The sequence below is a fragment of the Bradysia coprophila genome, unplaced genomic scaffold, assembly GCF_014529535.1.
Source record: "Bradysia coprophila strain Holo2 unplaced genomic scaffold, BU_Bcop_v1 contig_538, whole genome shotgun sequence".
Taxonomy (NCBI): Eukaryota; Metazoa; Arthropoda; class Insecta; order Diptera; family Sciaridae; genus Bradysia; species Bradysia coprophila.
The window spans coordinates 1,107,750-1,129,008 of NW_023503785.1; the positions used below are offsets into that span (position 1 = coordinate 1,107,750).

The 21,259-nt window shown below is 37.4% G+C and overlaps 1 protein-coding gene across 3 annotated transcripts in view; it reads right to left on the reverse strand.

Annotated features, from left to right (window-relative positions):
* The window catches only part of LOC119083046, a 113,625-nt gene that overhangs the window by 57,422 nt on the left and 34,944 nt on the right, over positions 1 to 21,259 (reverse strand). For 2 of the 3 annotated variants that reach the window (XM_037192668.1, XM_037192667.1), the window contains exons 2-4: positions 15,975 to 16,091; positions 15,638 to 15,818; positions 10,894 to 11,145 (exon numbers count right to left, since the gene is read on the reverse strand). The exons of the other annotated variant lie outside the window; for it this stretch is intronic. In XM_037192668.1, the coding sequence (XP_037048563.1) occupies positions 10,894 to 11,145; positions 15,638 to 15,818; positions 15,975 to 16,091 (550 nt within the window). The remainder of the gene's footprint in view (positions 1 to 10,893; positions 11,146 to 15,637; positions 15,819 to 15,974; positions 16,092 to 21,259) is intronic. 3 annotated transcript variants of the gene reach the window in all.

Below are 21,259 nucleotides of genomic sequence, written 5' to 3' on the forward strand. Positions count from 1 at the left end.
AACAAATTCTGGTATATCTTGTTAAATTTACATTTGTTCAGTTCACATCATAATTACCTGAACAACATGTTTTGAATAAGTTTATACGTACTTATTCGTACTTATACGAATTGTGATATTGATTTAATTTACCTATTTAGAGTAGAGGAGTCCTCTAAGAGGACAAGTGAATTAATTTTATTGCAGGTCCTGGAATTGAGGAAGTAACTACACACCTAACGAAATATTGCACCATGTGCTATAAACTGTTGTTAAACATTTTTCAATGCTAGCGATGCGAAAATCCTTATTTTGTAAATTGTGTTTTCCTGTCATTCTGAGAGGCGCCATTTTAGGTGCGAAAAGGATCATTTTCTTCACTAAAATGGCGGCTTAGCCATATTGGGTGAGAAAATGATCATTTTCTACCCTAAAATGACCGAATACCAAAACACGCCATTTAATTGATTTTCTTCAAAGTGAACAAAAAAGCGGATTTCGCAAAATGCAAGCATGAAAATCGTTGTGTTCCCTTTGGGGAGAAATAGAAACCTTGAGCGAATTACGGCTCTCGCTTCGCTCTGTCCACAAACTTCATGCTCTGGGTGGAATTTCCTATTTTCTTCCCATGGTTAACATATTTCATGCCTTGGACATAAATTTCAGAATATTTCTCGTAATTCAGGCCCTAAGTATGAAAAGTTGCATACGCCATATCTGTTGTGGACGGTTGATTTTAGGCAATTTCGCGAGTTCTAGTCCGAACCGATATCGTAAATAACTATTTTTTGATGGTTTACATTCAACATAACATGTCTCACGTTTAACCTTATTACCTCCCATTACTAATGTTATGTAAAAGGATCGTTTATTATTAGATGCCATCATTACGTTTAAAGATGTAACATCAAATATTTTGCGTAATTCTTTTTTTTTTTTTTTTTGGATATTGCGGCTTTTTGTCGATTTTTCTATTCTTTTTGTTTATGATACAACACAGTAAAATGTTTGTAATAGAAAAAAAATGCTTTTGTGAAATGGTATACGAGCAAATAAATAGAATAGAATCGATTTCAGGTTTTCCATCCAATCGGAGTCGGATGTAAACGGAAATTTAGTTATACAAAACAATAGGTTTACGAGTATGATATAAAGCGGAAAATTTAACTTACAATTCACTCGGTCTCTGTTGAAATAATTCAATAAATGAATGATTGAACACAGACAGAACACGGACACCTAGATTCAAATCTTTTCGCAATTCCGGTCCATAATCATCACCTTTCCATGCATCCATTTAATGTCGTTTTGAAGGTATTTATTTCACAGTGCGTTTTTGATTATTTTTTTCGCACTTGGGCTTTTTCACATTTTTTTCGCACGCTACATAGCTTAGTACCTTTAAGAAAGACCAAATTTTATAAATAACGAGCCGTCAGAACAGTCGGAGCGTTTGCTGCGACTGAGCCCCGTACGAACTCGTACATCTATTGCGCACGTGACCCTAGTTCGTCCGTCGCCCTACTCTTAACGTAAGTCTACTGCGCCCGTAAACGTCGGTAAAGTAAAATTCTTATGAAATTTGTACGTCTTAAAAATTGCGTATAGCGCAATTACGAAGCCCCGTACGATTTTCCTTCCAAACGTAACACAAATTTACAATTGACCTAAAATTTCCTCAGTCCTATATTAACCTATATTTACCTATAAATAAACAATTTACTGATAAATATGCTAGTATATAGCTCAAAATAACTATCTATACCGTTATATAGCTCAATATAGCTATATATATTTATATATAGATATCCATATTTGGGATCCTTGAAACATCACACACACATAACCAATCACTTCCCACTGATCAGTAACTTTGTAAGTATCATTTTCACCGATTTATATTGTTTTTACAAAAATCCAAAATGGCGGCCGACGGCCATTTTATTAGGAGACCTGAAATAGTACTGACGATTCACATTTATTAATACCTTTCAAACAAAAAAAAAATCATGAAATTCGGTCAAATTTTACTCGAGATATTAACAAAAAACACCACCTTCACTGTACGGCCCAGTAGCCTCATATAAGCTCACTCCAAGAGACCTAGCTCACGCTCCGGTGAACCGAATTTCATGAACTTTTTTTTCCCTTATTGGTACGGTCAATATCTATTGAAGCAAAATCCATCTGAATACGTTCAAATTTGGCCAACCTACCAGCAAAAACGGCTTGCCGCCCTGCACCTAGTTCACACCAAGGGGTCTAACAAACGAGTCGGTCATCCAATTTCCATAAACTTTTTTTTTGTCAATAGGTATTTTAAATACCTTTCATTTGATGTATCACTTACCAGTGTAGCCTTTAAATGGCCAGAGAAATCTTTGGAAAACGTTAAAGCACTTATGGGGCCCCAACTCGGGAGGGGTCGACCCAAAATCGCCCATCTTCGAACTTAGCCTCACAATTTCAACTACCTTTCAGGGAAAAAAAAAATTTTTGAAATAGTATTTGATTTACTCAAGATATCGACGTGACAGACGGACAGACGGACAGAAGGACAGACGGACAGACAAAATTTTTATTGTGGATTCGTCATCTATGAACATAGGCAAACACTTTGCCCTTACCGCCTGCTTCGAATTCCATCAATTACACACGGCATCGTAATCCTATAAGCCCCTTCGTACTTCGTACGGGGCTAAAAACTTTGCACAGACCAGGATTTGAACATCCAACACCAAAATTCTTCCAAACACCAAGCAACGACCATAGCCATTCGGCTACAGAGTCACACAATTATACAGAACGTATTGTTGAAGCGTACATACTAAGCATTGACTACTTGATTTTATTTGGCGCGTCTCTATTCATCACATTGCAATGTGTATTTAGTGCAGGTTGCTTGATCGTTCAAATGAATTCATGTTTGCATATAAATGTTTGGTAGAAATTTTGGTAATATTTTGCATTGGAAAGGTGATTATGGCCCGAAATTGCGAAAAACGTTGTATCTACCACGGTAGGTATGCCGGTATTTTTTCGCACACGACGTCTTGTCGACCTCGGCTTCGCCTCGGATCGACAATCGACATCTAGTGCGAAAAAATACCTTCATACTTACCTTGGTAGATAAATAACTATTTCGGGATTAACAGTAACCGTAACCGAATCGTTTTTGGAATTAAAGATTAATTCATACAGGGTAGGGTAGGGTTCCCAGACCTACTCTTTTTAGAGTGCATGTAGACGTAGGCCTGTTCAAATTTGAATAATTATTTTAGATTCTATCGGCATGCTATCAGAGTTAAAATGGTTCAAAAAAAGAGACCCGTATTTTTTATATAATTTTTTGAAGCGTTTTTGTTCTGGGGAGGTTCGTTCGAAGGAAAATTCTGAGTTTGGCTAGTTTTTAGACAGTTTTCGGCACTAAACTCAACCAAAACCTCAAACATAAACGCGCTAACTTAATTGTTGTCAAAGGAAATGCAAATTTAGAGTCTCGTTTTGAATATGGACGAATTTAGTCAAATGGTTGGAGAGGACGAGCCTGAGAAGCGCTTGCAATCGATGCCAACATGAAAGGGTAATCTAGTTTTTTAGGGTTAAGCACATCATTAAGGCCCGTCATTGGGAAATGACAGGACAGTTTCCCGAAAATGTATGGAAAATTTTATCACAAAAATTCACCGAAAAGATTCAAAGAAACTCACCCATGATGCTTTCTATTGTATTCGTGCACCGTCTCTTTACGTCCCCAAGGCATTTTTAAACACTAAAACACTTTTTACTCGATGCAAAAACAAAATTTTGTTTTTTGTTTTGTCGCGATAAAACACAGAAAATATTTCGACACAACTGTGACACTCCGCTATTATAAGGACTAGAATGAATGTTTGCTGTCTTCACTTCGGCGGTAAAATATTTTCATTCAAAAAAGTGTACACTTCAACGACGGTAGACACTTATTAAAATTGTAACATCTCCCACTTCTTTAGTAAGCTAACAAGACTTCGCTGAGTCTAATTATGCCACCTCTTCGAACAAAAATATCGGCTGAGGTCGAATAATTCTCCGCTGAGCTTTAACAAACCTCCGCTGAGCTTTAATAATTCTCCGCTGAGCTTCGACAAACCTCTAATGAGTTCTAATAATTCTCCGCTAGGCTTCAGTAAGAGTCCGTCAGACCTTAGCACGTTGTAGTAAGGCAATGAAGCTAAGCGAACACTCAATAAGCATCAGCGAATACCTAATAATTGTTGCTATGATTTAATAAGACTCCACTTAGCTTTGGCAGATCTCCGCTGAGTATCCGATTCGCTTCATTAAGCCTTCCTGCAACTTGCTTAGGCCTAACGGACACTTCCTGAAGCCTAGCGGAGAATTAGAGCTCAGCGGAGTTTAGTTAAAGCTCAGCGAAGAATTATTAGAGCTCAGCGGAGAATTATTGGAACTCAGCCGATATTTTTATTCAAAGAGGTGGCATAATTAGACTTCGCGAAGTCTTCTTAGCTTACTAAAGAGGAACGAACATTTATTTACGCTCAGCGCAGTCTTACGAGAGGATAAATTTTTAATAAATGCTCTCCCATCGTTGAGAGAATGTCCGCTGAGCTCTCGTAAAGCTTTAAAAAATGGTCGATGAGCATTATTAAATGTATACGCTACCCTTTGTCAACCGTTTGATGATTGTTTTTAAATGTCCGACACTTTTTTGAATGAAAATATTTTACCGCCGAAGTGAACACAGCAAACATTGATTCTAGTACTTATAGTAGCGGAGTGTCACAGTTGTTTCGAAATATTTTCTGTGTTTTTGTCGCGACAAAACAAAAAAAAACTTTTTGTTTTTGCATCGAGTAAAAAGTGTTTTAGTGTTCAAATATGCCTTGGCGACCTAAAGAGACTATGCCCGAATACAATGGAAAGCATAAGAGGTGAGCTTCTTTGAATCTTTTCGGTGAATTTTTGTGATAAAATTTTACATACATTTTCGGGAAACTGTCCTGTCATTTCACGGGCCTTAATGATGTGCTTAACCCTCAAAAACTAGATTACCCTTTCACGTTGGCATCGATTGCAAGCGCTTCTCAGGCTCGTTCTCTCCAACCACTTGACTAAATTCGCTCATATTCAAAACGAGACTCTAATTTTGCATATCCTTTGACTACAATTGAGTTAGTGCACTTATGTTCGAGGTTTTGGTTAAGTTTAGTGCCGAAAACTGTCTAAAACCTGCCAAACTCTGGATTTTCCTTCAAACGAACCTCCCCAGAAATAAGACGTAGGATTGGTCTTGCATGGGCAGCGTTCGGAAAACTCAGACTAATTTTCAAAAGCAAAATGAATAATAGTCTGAAACGCAAAGTTTTCGACACTTGTGTCCTTCCAGTGCTCACTTATGGAGCGGAAACGTTAACCTTAACGAAAGCATCCGAAGATAAATTGAGAGTGACACAAAGAGCCATGGAACGGAGTATGCTTGGAATAACACTCAGAGACAGAATGACGAATCAATGGATTCGACAACAAACCAGGGTCGTTGATGTCATGGAAAGAATAGCATCTCTGAAATGGAGCTGGGCGGGACATATTTCAAGAAGGACAGACGAACGTTGGACCAAAAAGATCATGAACTGGCGACCATATAAAAGACGAGCTATAGGTAGACCACCAGAGAGATGGACAAACGGAATTAAGAATATTGCAGGTACAAACTGGCAGCAAATGGCAATGGATCGTACGAAATGGAAAGAAGTTGGAGAGGCCTACATCCAGCAGTGGATAGAAACAGGCTGAAAAAGAAGAAGAAGAAGAACCTCCCCAGAACAAAAACGCTTCAAAAAATTATATAAAAAATACGGGTCTCTTTTTTTGAACCATTTTAACTCTCTGATATCATGCCGATAGAATCTAAAATAATTTTTCAAATTTGAACAGGCCTAGTAGAGGGATTCTTTTGAAAAACGACCTGCCGAAATTGGATGCATTTTCCAGTGGACTTTTTTATATGTCGAGGTATTGGTCCCTAGAGACCAAAAATATTTTTTTGAAAATTCATCAATGCTTGTGTGGATAGCAAGAGTTGATCGAAAAACGAAAACATGCACTTTTCATATGGAAATTTCTCCGGCTACAAGAAACGTACAAGGTCGTGTGAGATGTCATTAGATAGGTAATTGCCTGTACTTTCGGGGCAAATAGTCGATCATGGGAATAAAACGCACCCGTGAGGAGTTACGAGCAGTATGGGTAAAAGTTTGATTATTTCGGCGAATTTCTGACGGCTCATGTGCATCAAAAAATCAACAAAAACATAAAAAAAACTGTTTCCCCTAATTGCTTCTGGTCTTAGCTTTCTAATGACACCAAACATGCATGGGTAGTGTATCGATGAATGTGACTTTGAAGTATAAATTTGAGGTTCTGTTCTCCCCTACTCAAAAAATTCGTTCAAAAAATATTAATTTTGCTGCAATTTCAACTGCTGGTTAACTTTTTCGTAGTTAGTGTATGTAACACAATGCCAACGCTTTGCTGATGCACAGGAACCGTCAGAAGTTCGCCGAAATAATCAAACTTTTACCCATACTTTCAACTACTAGTAACTCCTCAGGGGTGCATTTTACCCCCCCTGATCGACCCGAAAGTACATGCAATTACCTTTCTAATGACACCTCACACGACCTTGTACGTTTAGCCGGAAAAATTTCTGTGAACAATGTGCATGTTTTCGGTTTTCGAACACCTCTCGCTATCCACACAAGCATTCATGAATTTTCAAAAAAATATTTTTGGCTTCTAGGAACCAATACCTATCGAGGCACATATAAAAAAGTCCACTGGAAAATGCGTCCGATTTCGGCAGGTCGTTTTTCAAAAGATGTGTCCGTGGTGTAAATTAATCGTTTTTTAATTGAGTGACGAAAATAAGGTTAATCCTACCGAGTAGACACATAAAAATACCTGAAATACCACCAAGCGGCCGTAGCGGGTCAATACTAATTGTCCAAATGTACAATGGCGATGTACTTACAAAGTTTTATTCATCTATAACCCGTAAATGATAGCTTAGCGCTGCAGGTGTGTTACACACTGCCATAGGTACATTTGTGGTAGACGTAATTTCGGGTTATGATGTAGACTTAGACAATGGACAGTAAAGCGATTTTTTGTGTGTGTTGTCTAATCAAGCAATGGCACGGAAACGACCGCAATCGTCATGGAAAGGTATAGAAAATCATACCTCAACTTGTAGTATAAATAAAAAATGATGACCCTACTAAATAGATTGAACATAAAACCAAACCACGACCACTACAGCAAAGAAGGAACGATTTTATCAAAAGAACCAAATAAATGTTTCCGTAAATTATGCTTCAGAGGTCGAAAGTGTTACACGTTAGCATTTCCTAAAACAAGAAAGGATCAAATAAATTTCAAATTATGTATTCATACGCAACATACAGAGCCTCATCATGGTCAACAGCTATGAAATTTGCATACCCCGAACCAAAAACTGTAAGGGATGTAAATTTATGGTGAAAGGCATGGTGAAATTCAGCAATGGAAAGAAGCTTATATTAAACCGGCACTTACACACATACACACGTCGGTTATACTCACAGCAAAAATGATCTACATTTGACCTGTACATGAAAATCAACAACCAGAAAGAAAATTTAATGGCAGTTGATTTTCCAAATCGAACCCTCTGCCAAATGATTCGCTTTTTTCGGATTTCCTATTTTCAATGACTGAAGAATACAAATTCCTTGAGTAAATGAACATTTCCGACGAAACGTAAACATATAGAACGAGCGACGGCTTCGAATAGGCTGCCCGATTTGGATTATAAAATTATTTGTAAAAATGTTTACATCCGACCGACCAATTAAGTTCTGACACCCACTTTTAATAACACAGAGAATATAATAATAGCAGATATGCCGGGAAAAGCCGACTACGTAAAGCTCACATCTTGAAATATCGAAAGGGCAACATCACGAAAGACCCTTTAGTAAAGGGCATATCTCCGATATCTCAGAAACTACTGGACCAGTTTTTAATATCCTGAAAGAAATAGAAATAGAATTTTGAGCCCTTTTCAGGGAAAAGTTTATCAAAATCAGTTCAGTAGTTTCTGAGATATACCATGTTGCCGTGATGTTGTTCTCGATTGGCTAGCTGTTCGACGATGACAAATTGCACAATAAACCTAATAGCCTTACAAATCCTAATAATCTTCGTACCCGACTTAAACGGGTCTTAAAAAGTGTTCTTTCAGTTTAGTTGCATAATTATACTCAAAGGGATTCATTGCTGAAGTAGCATCTCAAATGTTCAGCAGACTATTATGACACTTTTTGTGCATGAAATGAAAGTTTATTTCTTCACAAACTTTTAATAAATGAAAATGAAATTGAGTGGTGATGGTGTGGTGGTACTAAAAACACTTAGATAGTTAGTAGAGACTTTTCTATTATCTCATTCCTTATTTATTTCTCTCTCATAAAATGATAAGACCCCAGGGAAATAATTTTCCTACATTTTTTTGGGAAAAAAGAGGAAAATATAGAAAAATGTTTGCTCAAAAATAGTTCTTGTCTCATACTATACGGACAGAATTAGATTAGATGTGGGGAAGCCTGTTTACATAGAGACGGAAATTCAGATCTAGGATCTCTTGTTTTCTACTGCTTCAATCACTTGAACCTCGCAGTTCTTATCAAGATAACTAAAATAGGGGACTAGGAGGCGCTTTCCATCTAAAGATGGCAAATCCTCATCGTGTAGCTCGTAATATCCGAAGGTGTTGAGCCTGAGGTCGGTGTAAAGAGGACAATCCCTAAGGATGTGTACACCAGTCTCCGGTGAAAGACCATCAGAGCAGGTAGGATCGATCGACTGATCTATTTCATGTGCTTCCCCCCTGATCAGTTGCCAACAGCTGCTGATGCTTCCTCGCCTCCTTAGAAACCAGTATCCTCAGCAGAGGGGCTGTTCCCATATTATGTCACGCTATTTTATGGAATTTTTGAATCGAATACGTGTTCTTGTTCCCTATGTGTTTATTGCCAAAAGAAAATATATTCTTAGACCATAACACGGGTAGCAAGTAAAAGACGAAATATGGAAAATCGTGGAAGGCTGTGAGAGTTGGCTCATATCCCCGCTGCGACTTAGACTGAAGAACCACTAATGTTTTGAAGAAAACCTGTTTAACACATCAGTGAGGCCAAGCAAGTTTTGAGGCTTAGACGCACCAGGCAAAGGAGATATCACGCCGATGACGCAATAGCCGATTCTGTTGTAAAAACAGTCGCAAAACGAAGGGAGGACGGGTATCTATAGAATGATTGAAGAACAGCGAAGTAATAACTGACAAATGAGCGATCCAACAATAACTTGTGCGGCTACATTAATGCCATTCGTCATATTCCTTGGAATTGAGAAGGAAAGGCAATGGATTCGCCTCCCTCATTGTCGACAGCTTGGTTCTTCAACGGTTTAATGGGCCTGCGAAGTTCGTAGGCCCAAATGGGGCAGTGCAATGCGAAAAATAAAGTCAACCGTGGATACAAGTGAAAAATCATTAATGAAGGAACGATGTATGAGACAGGACGATTATGGCAGGAACTAAAAAGGTACAGAGCGTAACAGTATCAGAAAAGGTAAAGACAAGTGGAAAAGGTAATTTATGAAAGATGATAAAGTAGCTAGTTATTTACAAATTACATAAAGTAGCTAGTCCGACCACATAGATCGTGCGACAGTGGTTGAGTTAGTTACCACAGTAAGTACTCTCTGGTATATAAGAAAATAGTAGTCCAGAGTGGTGTGCCCTACACTGATATCATTCAGAACACACATAAGGGTCGAAAGGTGGGAGTTGGACAGGGAGAGTGAAGACGTTTTAATATGTGCTTTGAATGCAATCAAGGAGAACGAAAAGGGGGGATTAGGGTCTGACTCACAATCAAACCGAAGTCCTCACGTCCAATGTTCTCATGGGTTCGTTCACAGGAGCATGTTCTCGTTTCTCAAGTCAAGTCAAAGCTATTTTATGGAATTTTTGACACCCCCCGTCTCGCAAAAAGAGTCTATTTTGACCCAAATTTGTTAGAACCCTCACGATTGACTGTACTCCCTCTCCTCTCAATACAGCCAGCGTGACGTAATATGTGAACATCCCCTCAGGTCCCAAAAGTGACACGAACGGAATGGTATAAAAATGTTCCTGCTGCCGGACGACGAAATCAGTGAGTTGTACAACTTGATGTTCATTATGCTGATACTAAATAATTACTTATCACTGTCGATTACCGTTGGAAATTCCAGCAACAATGTGTACATACTGTGAACTGCTGATATACATTTTAATCTGAAGACATATGAAGCGTTTCGTATACGAAAACATAGACAGTGAAAATGGTTCATTGGGGAGATATTTCCGATTAAAGTTGAAAGTTAAGATGGGTATAAAGAAGTGATATACGAGAGCTCGTAAAATGTGTGTCTGTTTATATAGCAGAGTTTTGTACATAGACGATTTATAAGTGTAACATCAGAGCATAAAACACACTGTGCAATACACAATTTTATAAATAGTCACGTTGTGTAAATGCATGTATTTTCGGTATACAAACGTCGTCTGTAATATACTGGGAACAGAACATAACACGGTAATTCGGTTAGTTTTATTGTTATTTCGTGAATGGATAATGAAATTTGGCAGCCAGGCCAAACCACTTGTTGTTCAGTGTTGTGCAGACAGACACATAATGAAAGTGAATAAAGGTGGAAATGACTAATCAAATACGTACAAGATTCGGAAATAATAAACTCGACTTAACGAGGTGGTTAAATAAAATATGTTTTAGTGCAGCAGCTCAAAGAGTGTATTGATCAACTTACCGGAAACAGCGGAGATCCATTAACGCAAACGCTTTCAGCAAATCGAACTCGATTAGGCCTTGTACGTAATTTTGCCTTTTTACCAGCCGACAGTAACGTTGACTTTCGGCCCGCGCAGCCACTCATAGAGGGCTGACATACCAATAAACTAACTTGACTTTCACACGATCTGACTAATTGTATCACATGATCTCGGGGTGCTTCCTTAACATCTTCATTATTTACACTTAGGATTCGGTCGCCGGGTTCCAGCTGGAGGAGTAAAAAATAATTTTAAAATATTAATGAAATTCGGCAAGAAAAAACTTAACGAAAATTTAGCCTTTTCAAATCATCTACTTCGTAAGCTACTTTGGTGAAAGTTATCATTGTATGCCCAATATAGGTGGAAACCTAACCTTTACTCTTGACTTATATAGCAATGTAAAATTGACGAAACATTTCTTTTGTATTCAACTCTTTCCGCACTGTCATAAAATGTCAAACTTGCATTTTCTACCAATTTTCTTTGATTGGTTCATTTCAATTGAACAAACTTTGTAGCAAATGCAAGTTTGACATTTTATGACAGTGCGGAAAGAGTTGAATACAAATGAAAAGAATACATTTGGCCGTTTTTTAAATACTGAACTTTAAGTATAGTTTCCACTTCGTTTAGCCTCCGTCCACATCTTTCTTCTTTTTCAGCCTGTTTCTATCCACTGCTGGATGTACGCCTCTCCAACTTCTTTCCATTTCGTACGATCCATTGCCATTTGCTGCCAGTTTGTACCTGCAATATTCTTAATTCCGTTTGTCCATCTCTCTGGTGGTCTACCTATAGCTCGTCTTTTATATGGTCGCCAGTTCATGATCTTTTTGGTCCAACGTTCGTCTGTCCTTCTTGCAATATGTCCCGCCCAGCTCCATTTCAGAGATGCTATTCTTTCCATGACATCAACGACCCTGGTTTGTTGTCGAATCCATTGATTCGTCATTCTGTCTCTGAGTGTTATTCCGAGCATACTCCGTTCCATGGCTCTTTGTGTCACTCTCAATTTATCTTCGGATGCTTTTGTTAAAGTTAACGTTTCCGCTCCATAAGTGAGCACTGGAAGGACACAAGTGTCGAAAACTTTGCGTTTCAGACTATTATTCATTTTGCTTTTGAAAATTAGTCTGAGTTTTCCGAACGCTGCCCATGCAAGACCAATCCTACGTCTTATTTCTGCAGTTTGGTTGTCCAGACCTAACTTCAGCTTATGTCCTAGATATACGTAGCTGTCGACTCGTTCAATGACAGTGTCACCAATTTTGATTTCTCTATCGCCCCGATGTTGGTCATGACTTTTGTTTTCGATAAGTTCATCTTGAGGCCAACTTTGCTTGCCTCTTCATCCATTTATCTTTGTTCCCATTTTACTCCAGTTTAACTTCCTAAAAACACTCTGCAGAATCGCCGTGAATAATTTCGGTGAAATGGTGTCACCCTGCCTTACACCTCGGCCGATTCTGAATTTCTCCGTGCTCTTATGAAGTTTTATACATGAAGTAGCATTTTTGTACACATATCGAATTGTGTTGGAGTACCTTGAGTCTACTCTAATGCGTCCAATATCGACCATGTTTCCACTGAATCGAAAGGTTTTTCGAAGTCTATGAATAGCAAGACTATGTCGATGTTGTATTCACGACACTTCTCAATAAGTCCGTCTACATGACAGTTGTAGAATAGAACAAAAGCACTGTCACGCAAACTTAGTGGAAATTTAATTTATTTCAAATTTTTACTCCGTTTACGTGACAGTTTCTTTGTTCTATTTTACAACTGTCATGTAAACGAAGGCTAAACGGAGTGCTCTTTTTAAGTGGAAACTATACTTTAGTTTACTTTTGATGAAATCTTTTCATCAGAATCATTTTTGAAAAATGTGCACCCGTAATATCGACCACGAATATGTTAGCTTTCTACAGAAAATAGATTTGGTTGCAGCAGTTTGAACAGCTCTGACAAAACTGATTTTTATTTAAAGCTACATTTTTCAGAAAGGATTCTGATGAAAAGATATCATCAAAAATGAAATGCGAGACACGTAAATGTAGGCTACTATTTCAGCTAAATACCGATGCCTCTTAAGACGAATCTACACATGGCTAAATCGTTGCCTACATTTCCGGGCAAAATTATTATTATTTTGATGATAATTTTGGACTCGCATCCTTTTTGGAAAAAGTACGACCATCGTTGGGTGTTAAAATTTGTTAGCTTTCACTAAAAATTTAAATGTTTATGGTGATGTGACCTACCTCCGAGAAAACTCAAAATATGTGTCAATCTTCGTGAAATATTGAGTTTTCTCAGACTGAGGTTACATCACCACAAACGTTCAAATTTTAACTGAAACCTAACACATTTTAACACCAAACGATGGTCGTACTTTTTCCAAAAAGAATACGAATCCAAAATTATCATCAAAATAATAATAATTTTGCCCGGAAATGTAGGCAACAATTTAGCCATGTGTAGATTCGTCTTAAGTATGATTTCCACTCATCCAAAAAGTAATCCGTGTGAGAGCCGTGAGAGAGCGAACTATCACGTAAACAAAGCAAAATTGAAAGAAAAATCAATTTTGTCTCTCACACGGAGTCCTTTTTTAAGCAGAAATCAAGACTTACATTGCTATGCGGCCGTCCATAAAGGACGTCCGCGCTTAGGGGCACTTTATTTCTTGAATTTTCTAGTATAGTTTCATTACCTAAAAATAATTCGGTGCATAGAGGTGCAAGTAAATAAGCTCAGAAACGGCGACAATACCGCTTACAGAAAATTAAACCAGTTGGAACGAAATTTTTCGAATTTTTCGAATTAAGAAAATTGGTTTTTGACTAAAATTGGACTTCCCACCGGAAAAACGGTGTCGAAAATCCAGTAGAAAACGTGGACGTCCTTTATGAACGGCCTCTATCTAAATCAACAGTTACTTTACATTCATTTTTCGTAGACGATAGCGACGTATATTTGCAAAGAATTTTTCTAGCTCAATATATGTACTCTGAAAACATGCTCTTTCCCTACTTGAGTGGCAAATTATATTGGATGCTGAGAAAGTAATTCATTAAATAGAGGTAAAAGTTTCCTGATAAAAGCATACTCACAAGCCTGTTTTTCGAGCCACAAGCGATAATTCAATAATTTGGGATCAATGTTATGATTCTCGCCCTCGGCTCGGTTAGGTGCACTTGTACTAACTTGTGCTAACAGTTTCGAAAGCTTTGTTGCTTAAATATAGTCTTGTGAGCTCGGGTTATTTCACGACATTGATCATCACGTAATGCATTAATTTCCGCCGCATATAATATAATCTTTCTTTGGAGCCGCGTATTTTAAGAAATATGAAAGTTTTCGTAGTTTAAACTGATTTCATTCGAGGTGAAAACAAGCAAATCTGTATGTTCGTTGGCATGTGTGCCTGATGGTAAATTTTCTTTACTAAGACCACGGTTACATTAAATTTGTACACACCAAATGCGCGCACTGTGCACTCATATGACAATGTCATGATGAAAAAGTTCAAGGTGCGAGAGAGCATAAAATTTTGAAATTTTACAATGTTTTCCAGACGGCTAACAACAGATAACCGCTTCAAAGTCAAGCTCATGATATAATTTGCGCACACGTTCAACAGCGCAAAGCATGAATTTGAACTTGGAATTGTATTTACCAGCATGTACAATGGAAAGTGCGATAATTTTAGCACACACACAGAAAAAAAAGTTTTTAACAACTTTTAATTAACATGAGCAGTAGCGAATATGTTTATGTATACTCATGGAGTGGCGATGCATAGCTATAATACATCATAGATATAGCTCGCATTCTGATACATCAAAACAGCATCTAAAAGCTTTTGTGTAAAGTATTTATAGAATAATGTAATCAGATGAGACCTTGGGATATAATCAACCTTGGGAGAGGTATACACGTGGAACAGAAACAAAGCAGCAAAATAGGACATGCGAATGACGCCTTGACCTGGACAGTAATTCAGTCTTGGGGTGCAGAATCTTCTTAAGAGTTTCTATCAAACATCGTAATTTTAACAACAACCAGCTGATATCTGCTCACTAATTAGATTTAGTGGTGGTAACAGTGGGTGCTTTTCAGAGCACATTGGAAACTTTCATAATTCAAAAAAAAATGTCGAAAATCGGTAGCTTTTACGTTTTGAGGGTTTTTTTTCGATAGAGAATGCAAATAAACAAATGGCACTGTAAAATGTTTTCACAGGGGAAGTCCATAAAGGACGTCCGCACTATAGGGGTGAGAGGGGTTCGCCAAAGTGAGACCGCCATACATTTGTGTAGTGGAAAAGTGCGGACAATGGGGAAGGGGAGGTGCCTAAAATTCCAGAAAAATCTCGGACGTCCATTATGGGCGGCTACATAGTACTATACTTGACAGCTGTCAAGTACTCTATTTGACAGCTGTCAAGTAATCTAAATGGGTACACTTGTCAAAATTCACTGGTGGCTTTTCTGAGTCTATGGATCACTAGAAATCTTTTGTGGAGCGCTTAAATCTTGACATCTCTCAAATTCTGAAAATTCGGAAAAAACAAGAATAATTCGGTCAGAATTCCGAAGAAAATCTAAAATTTTGTTTTCGGACCTTTTTCGGAATTTTCTTCTGAATTTTCAGAACTATAATTCACAATAATAAGCCTTGAGTCGAATTTATTATGCATAAAAAACTACCACTTACCTTATTAACGCTGGGCCCACCCTCAGTTACAAATCGAACAATTACAGGCCGTTCACTGCCTGCTACAAATCCGAATCCCATTGTAGGACTACGATTGAGCACAACCAAACGCGGTTCAGGTGGCTTTTCATCATATCGATATGTATCCGGCGGTTCGTACGTCGTACACTTATTCTGATGACTGAAGCGGAAAGAAGAAAAACGGTATGAAATGGGAGGAGGAGGCAAAAGAATAAAGAAGGATAAATAAAATTCAATTTATATTTCACCATTCAATTTACGTGAGAGAACATCAAAGTCTAAAAATAGTGCTTTCGTATATGAAAAGAACACTTACTTTATGTAGTACGATCGGTTTTTTGAATCGATTGCTTTTTCCCAGCCATAGGGAAATTCTGTGTTGTGTCCCCAATTTTCTGCGGGAGGTAACCATGCTGCAGAGCGTGTTATGTGGCTGAATTTAATAAAAAAAAACTCTGATTTATTGTGGACATTTTTATATTTGTTCTATGCTCTGTGCTTAACACACATACCACACACAGTGCAATCATAGTACTTTGTAATATGAACGAAAATCTGACAAAGCTATACGCGGTGCGGTTGAAGCATACGCGACATATATTCACTACCTTGACTGGAAGTGGGGGTCTTACAAAGATGACAAAAAACGAAAAATACTTAAATGCCTGTAATGGTTAAAGGAGATAACTTCAGTAATTCTGAATCCATCTTAAAACATTTGCTTTCATTCGACATTCAATTTTTAAAGTTATAAGTTCGTAGATGGAGCAAATGATCTGGGAGTTAAGTAATCCAAAAAAAAATTGGTCGGCTGAACCGACTCAGTTCTCAACTGATCTTTAAAGTCTTTGTTTTCCAAAGTTTTGTCGAATAATCAACTGAGCCCTAGGTCTCAGGTTAACAAACTCGGCAGGCCTGGACTGGCTATGTATGGCGACTTGGAAAATCACTAGTGCGCTTTTCTGAATTCATTCAATTTGCTAAATTTCAAGAGATTTTACCTGTATTTCACAAGAACGCCTTTCAGTAGCCAGTCCGGCCCTGACTCGGTCAAATTATCTTAAAAGGAAACAATACAAATAGTACGTCAATTTATCGTATTAAATCGCTAAAGCCCAATTGCGCCATCCAAAAATAATGACTTTACCATTCATTGAGCATGTGGGTGCATATCGTGGAACGTTTTTTGTTGTATTTTTCAACTTCAAAATTAATAAAATGAAAGTAAGTGTCATCAGTTTAGGGACCTGACCCATCCAAACGGCATACACAAATAATATAAATGTGTGCGCTACCCTTAGGGATGGCAAAGTTTTTTTTTATATATATTTGTTGAGTTCTGCTGTTTTTATTTTGCAATGTCATCGCGATCGTATAGCGGAATTAATATAGATTTTTTTCCGACTGAAGGTGAGTCGTGTTACAGTTGATGTTAACGCAATGTGATATTACAAAAAATGTGTGCTATTTGTCAAGTTATATTTTATGATCGTTCTGCGTAATCATTTGTGGCTTGATTTTCTATCTCGTTATGTTCCTGAAGTCATGTACATGGTCACGAATGTAATTTTCTATAAAAGTCCGTAAACAGAACATTTTGATGTTACAGTTATCAGTAGGGACAATACTCTCTCTAGCAAACAAACTCTCAGCTCCCTGTGTCAAATTCACTCCTTATTTCTTTGTATTCTACAAACACTATTCTACATTTTGACTGACTACGCTGTAATGTACATGTAAATTCCAAAGGCTACTTGATTCTTTCACCGCCTTAATCAAAGTAGTTTGGTTGCTATATAGGGTATTGGTATCCTCAGATCGAAAACTGTACCGTCACAACCCCAAGCATAATGATTGCAAGCGACTCATACTACGTCGTTACAAGCATTTACAAGAGTATCTTTATGCAATTCTGTTACGGAACTGAACTGTTTCTTGCCGCTTTCGAATGTCGTAATGAGGAAGATAATTACACGAAACAATAGAAGATTATCGATACATGAGACGGACAATCGAGGCTTGCCGAGATTGCCTCTCATGTATGGATATCCTATTTTATCATATGAGCGAAAACGAGACAACAACAGTCGCACTTATAAATAATTTCCATTTATCCATCTAGATTAATAAACGTGACGTCACAACATGGCACGAGTATGATAAAGAGTAAAGAGAAATGCGTCATTACTTCATTGACATGAACTTTTAAACTAATTTCCAGTGAGCTAATTGGTAAAATATCTTGCGTCATAGTTTTTACTTTTCATTATGTGTGGTCGCCTCCAGCTCGATCTGTAAACGAACCACTAGGCAAAATAAAAATTTTTAAACAATGACAATTTTTATCTACAGTAATCCTCATTCACATGGGCCACTGTTCACACCCTGAACGACTAATAATCCCAATATAAGGAGCCTAGTCATAGGTGCATATTTAGTGAGTCATAAGTAAAATGTAACAAATTTTCCATAGAAGGGCCGATTCCATTTTGATATGAAGAACTGACTTGTTCAAATTTCACGGACCTTTTCTCGATTTCCCCAAGTTAAAACGCAAGGCTGATTCAGCAGTTGCCAAAACCTTTCGAAATGGTGGAAAAATTTGGTTTTTGGACGTTCGCAGTTTTTGGAAATTGTTGGCAAAAAGTTTTCAAAAATAGGCCCTGGTATAGTAAATAAGAAATTTACTTCAACAGAACCAAATGTCGATACGCAAATACGCAAACCTAAGCAATATGAACGCAGTTCAATCACAAATCCAAAATATTGAATAACCCACAACGAACCACATTTAAAGTAACATTAGGAAATTCCCTTGCGGAGCAAAGGTTTATCTAATGGTAAATTCATGATATCGTAACCAGTCGGCGGAGGGAGGGTTGTTTGATCTAAGAATATATATAACATCGGTTGGATATGTGTAAGATGCAAGATTACGACTTTGATTCACTTTACATAATCCAAAATGACCCGAAACCGAAATCTATCTATTCATTCTGTATTCCCTCAATACACCATTCGCCATATACCAAAAATGAATATATATCGGTTCTACAGCATTGCTGTTGTATGGGATACCAATAACAAAATGTTTTCATCTTCGGAATTTTCTTTATTTAAATAGAAATTGAATGAATATATGTAAAACATGCCAGAAATTCATATACAGTAAGTTGTACAACACTCATACATTATACGTGTTATACATGACACTATCATTTGGGTCCTTATCATTTGTCAATGTCTTCTCAAATTATGTATAAATGGAATGACAAGTGCATTTAATAGATTGATTTGGGAAAGACAAGTTGAATACATTTGTTAAGATTAGCAAACGAATCACTTCAAATGAAATTCGCTTATCGCCGGTTTACGTGCACAAAAGAATGTTCGCAACGAATATTGTTTCTATAAAGTTTACTGGAAAAATCTTCTTCTTCTGGAAAAAACTGGAAAAATCGACTGTAAATTCTCAACGGAGCCCTTGTAATGAAGTGAGACGTAGTGGAAAGCAGTAGTTTTTCGAGAAATAAAAATTCTTCCTCACACAAAATACAGTTAAGAGGCAGTACATCACGAATTTGATTCAGCTGATTTTCAGCTGATCCACACAAACGAAACAACCAAAACCGTGTATACAGTTTTGACACTACCACGCGCGTGCAGCAGCTTCAACCGTATAAACAATTTTGACTGTATGTGTGGGTGGATCAGCTCATTCATTTTCATATTATTGTGACCTAAAATAATGAGTGCGTTCAAGCTTAATCGACCGATTTTGAAGAATCGGCCATTAATTGCCATCCTAATCTGCACCAATCTGCATTTCATCTGTTATTCAAAGAGGAAACGCAGCATGCATTCTTGGAACATTGGGAAGGAATAGATTGGCCGATTTTTATTTATTGTAATTTCTGTTTTTGAAAAGATCGTTGTCTGTGCAATTTGAGCAGACTTTTTCTTCGCTTATCTTCAAATAAATGAGTCACCAAAAAAAGCCGTACTCCTGAAAAGTGGTTTTTTGGTGTCCATGGACTACTAGATTTTTTTGTGGCCCGGTCTCTTTCGTGCTCCGCACCGGTTAGAGCTAAATTTTAAATTAAACCACCTTGAAGCGGCTCAGATGTATGTGTTTACGAGGACAAGTTTACGCATACCGGATCAATGAAAGTATAAACCACGTATGGTCTGTTCATACAAACCGGAGGACATAGCGATTTTATATAAACAAACTAACCTCTCATGAGAAATATGAATATATGAAATCGCTATGTCCTCCGCTACATAAAAGTTTGACATTCGACCATAGAGTGTTATGATGAAAGAGAAGAAGATATTTTGACAAGTACACCAAGGCAAGTTAAAATAAACTGGTCTTCTGTCCTCTCGCTCTCAACGTACCACGTTGAAAAAAAAGCAAATAATTTGACAATTACCCCAAGGCAAGTTATAATAACTAGTCTTCGGTTGTCTAGCTCTTATCATAACAGTCTATACCTTGTGTTGACTTTCATTGTACCGGATGCATTGTCACTTTTTGAATCCAGGGCGCGAAGTACGTTCACTCCAGTGTCAGGGAGAAATAGTAATTTATGCAACTAGTTGTGAATCGAGGGGAAAACCATTATTTTGTTATCGACATGGTTAATCAGTTTATCAAAAACATAAATTTTGTGAATACAAACGGTTAATCGGTGATTAACATTGATTAACCGCTATATTTCAAGTTTATTTGTAGTTTTGCGACGATTCCCCCGGTCAAATGCTGGTAAATCACTGGTTAATCATGTTAATCATGTTAACCACATCAATAAAAGAGAATGGTTTCCCCCTCGTTGTGAATAGTGCTAGTTTTTGTCTCTAGTTGTGATATGAACGAAATATTGTATGAACGATCAAGTCAACTGCATTTATGTACGCTTCAAAAATTGGTTCAGATGGAGTGGTTAAAAGTAAATCCATTTCACCACTAGTGACGAAAAGTAAAATATAGAAAAACAGAGAGAAAAAGACCTTTCGATCGCCACCCAAATCACGCATGGAAAAGTTCAGTTTTCGCAGCGCAGTTACAGAAAAAACGTTTTCATGTGTCGGGACCGAAAATGAGGGAGTTTTGAGATTTTGCTTGAGACTTTTGCATGTAGCCCTCACTTCATTCGGGCTTCAGCTTGCGAAATTACCTAAAATCAATCATCCATTGAGACACAAACTTGAATTCCAAATGCATTTCAGCTTTTACTGTCCACCCTGACCGTATCATTTTCAGTTAATTCCAAAATATAGATGCTATGCAAGTATGCCAGATTGGCTTTGTCACTGAGTCAGAGAGCTGTGTGCACATTGCAAGGTACTCGTATCAGATCAGTGTATACAAATTTATGGAACATTCTTCTGCTTATTAGACAAAATTTCGTTAGGAATATTGTTCTTTGTTTGAATTTTATAGTTCTATGGAACATAATATCCTTCACATTTATTAAATATTTTGTTTCGAAAATTTTAAATCCTCCACTTGCTTAAAACAAACATTCGAACTATTCATGTTTTCAAAACTTTCAACTGTAACACAAACTTCCTGTGTGTGTTTGTGTGTGTGTGTGT